General features: G+C 46.0%; 1 protein-coding gene across 1 annotated transcript; it reads left to right on the top strand.

Annotated features, from left to right (window-relative positions):
- Positions 1-1159: 1159 nt before the first annotated feature.
- Positions 1160-2087, top strand: LOC104991561 (olfactory receptor 1N1-like). The gene is given in 2 exon segments (XM_010844101.1): positions 1160-1956; positions 1958-2087. Coding segments are annotated over 2 exon segments (927 nt in total).
- The last annotated feature ends 244 nt before the right edge of the window (positions 2088-2331 follow it).

Here is a 2331-nt window from a genome sequence, read left to right as displayed (position 1 = left end):
CTACCATTTTGGGAGTAGCATGTCCAGGAGCCAGAGGGGACTGGAGGAGTCACAGGGGAGAGTGTCTCTAATGCCAAGGCTGACTGGCATTCCTTCCTTCTTGGGCATGGTTCCAAGCTCAAACTTACCTTGGGCAGAGTTCCAGCTGGGACTCAGAATTTTCTAATTTAATTTTTAAATGATTTCAGACTTAGAAAAATGTGTGTAAAGGTGATAAAATGAATTCCTGTATGCCCTTTGCCCACATTCCAGAAAGACTAACATTTTACCATGTTTTGCTTTATTATTAATACGTGTGTGTGTATCAAATATTCACACTGCAAATCTTTGAAAGGTATACACAGCACATGTATCAGAAGGCATATGATTTCGTTCAGATGTCAGAGACATCTGAATAACTCAGGACAGGAAGATAATTTAAGAGAAAGTGTATTACTCACACTAAAGGACTCCTGGGGAGAGCTGGGTGTGAGCAAGCAGGTTGGCTTTGACAAAAGAGAGAGAGGGTTTGGGAACTCTCAGTGGTTAAGGAGTGGGAGGGGGGAAAATGTTCTGCTGGAAGGACAGACCATGTGCTGTGCTCTCTGATTAACTCTGTGTTGTGTAGTCACATACTGCAACATGTACCCTTCAGGGGACAAATGCCTGCTTGGCTGATGGCAGATAATCTAAGGGATTGTCAGCAACCACAGTGGCCAGTGAGCACTGCCTTTCAGTCAGGGCTTCAAGGGTGGTGGCAGGCAAACAGTATATTCAAATATTATTTTGGATATTTCTTGGTTGGTATTGATTATTTTATTTTGTTGTGCAATATTGTGGGTTCCACAGCAACACTGGTGACCTCCATGTGGTCAGCAGAATAAAGCAGTTGGCAAGAATATAACATACTTGGTGGTGAGAAGGTGGTTGGTGAGCTTTGTTTATGGGCAGGAACCCAAAATGCAGATAGTGCAAGTTAGATTATGAGGAGAAGCCTGAGTACGAGGACTAAATCAGATGAATAGAGGACAATAGGCACCATGTGGGAAGATCCAGGACTTGGGATGTGCGCATATATGAACTGGATGAGGGGGGGTCTCTTTCAAAGAGAGTTAGAAGTACCACCTTTTGTATAGTCTCTGACATGTCCGTCTTCTCTCCCTTTAGAAGGTGTGGTGGCATGGACCAGAACAACCAGTCCAGTGCCACTGAATTCCTCCTCTTGGGTCTTTCTGAGAGGCCAGAGCAGCAGCCTCTCCTATTTGGCATCTTCTTGGCCATGTACCTGGTCACCATGCTAGGAAATCTGCTCATCATCCTGGCCATCGGCTCTGACCCCCACCTCCACACCCCCATGTACTTCTTGGCCAACCTCTCGTTGGCTGATGCCGGCTTTTCTTCCACCATGGTTCCCAAGATGCTAGTGAACATTCAGACTCACAGTCAGACCATATCCTGTGGGGGATGTTTGGCCCAGATGCACTTGTTCATGACATTCTGGGCACTGGATGACTTCCTTTTGAGGGGGATGGCCTATGACCGCTATGTGGCCATCTGCCAGCCCCTTCTCTACTCCACACTCATGAGTCCTCTTGTGTGCGTGCTCCTTTTGGCATTGTGCTGGGTTCTCACCAAGCTCGCTGCCCTCTTACACATCCTGCTCATGGCCAAGCTTGCTTTCTGTGCAGACAACACTATCCATCACTTCTTCTGTGATGTGATCCCTCTGCTGCAACTCTCCTGCTCAGATACTAGCATCAACCAGGTAACCCTGTTCGCTGTGGGCTCCATGATACTGACTGGTCCTCTCTCCCTGATCATCCTGTCACACACACATATCATCTCCAGCATCCTCAGGGTCCCATCTGCCTCTGGCAGGCAAAAGGGCTTCTCCACCTGTGGGTCCCACCTCATGGTGGTCTTCTTGTTCTATGGCATGGCTATTGGGGTCTACCTGTGTCCTCCTTCATCACATTCTGGGGGTGAGTATAGGCACTATAATTACACCGATGTTGAACCCCTTCATTTACAGTCTCAGGAATAAGGATATGAAGGTGGCATTGGGCAGGCTTTTGGAAATTCACACACTGTCTTCTCAGGGACTTTAATCCTAAATCCATATTTTGCAGTTTCACTCTGTAGAACCCATGTGTTTATAAAGGAATACCATCCCCTACTGTATTGACTTACATTTTGAGAAAAGTGATCTCAAAATCATTCACTTAAGCCCCCAAATCCTACAATGTGAATCATCTGTGTATTTTATGAATGACAAGTACTGTCTTATAAACATTGGGCACAGAGAGAAATTTTAACAGACTTTGTTAGGTTCCTCTCTGTCTACTACCACTA

Source organism: Bison bison, unplaced genomic scaffold (assembly GCF_000754665.1).
Source record: "Bison bison bison isolate TAMUID 2011002044 unplaced genomic scaffold, Bison_UMD1.0 scf7180017864193, whole genome shotgun sequence".
Lineage (NCBI taxonomy): Eukaryota > Metazoa > Chordata > Mammalia > Artiodactyla > Bovidae > Bison > Bison bison.
This window is presented reverse-complemented; position numbering and strand designations above follow the sequence as displayed.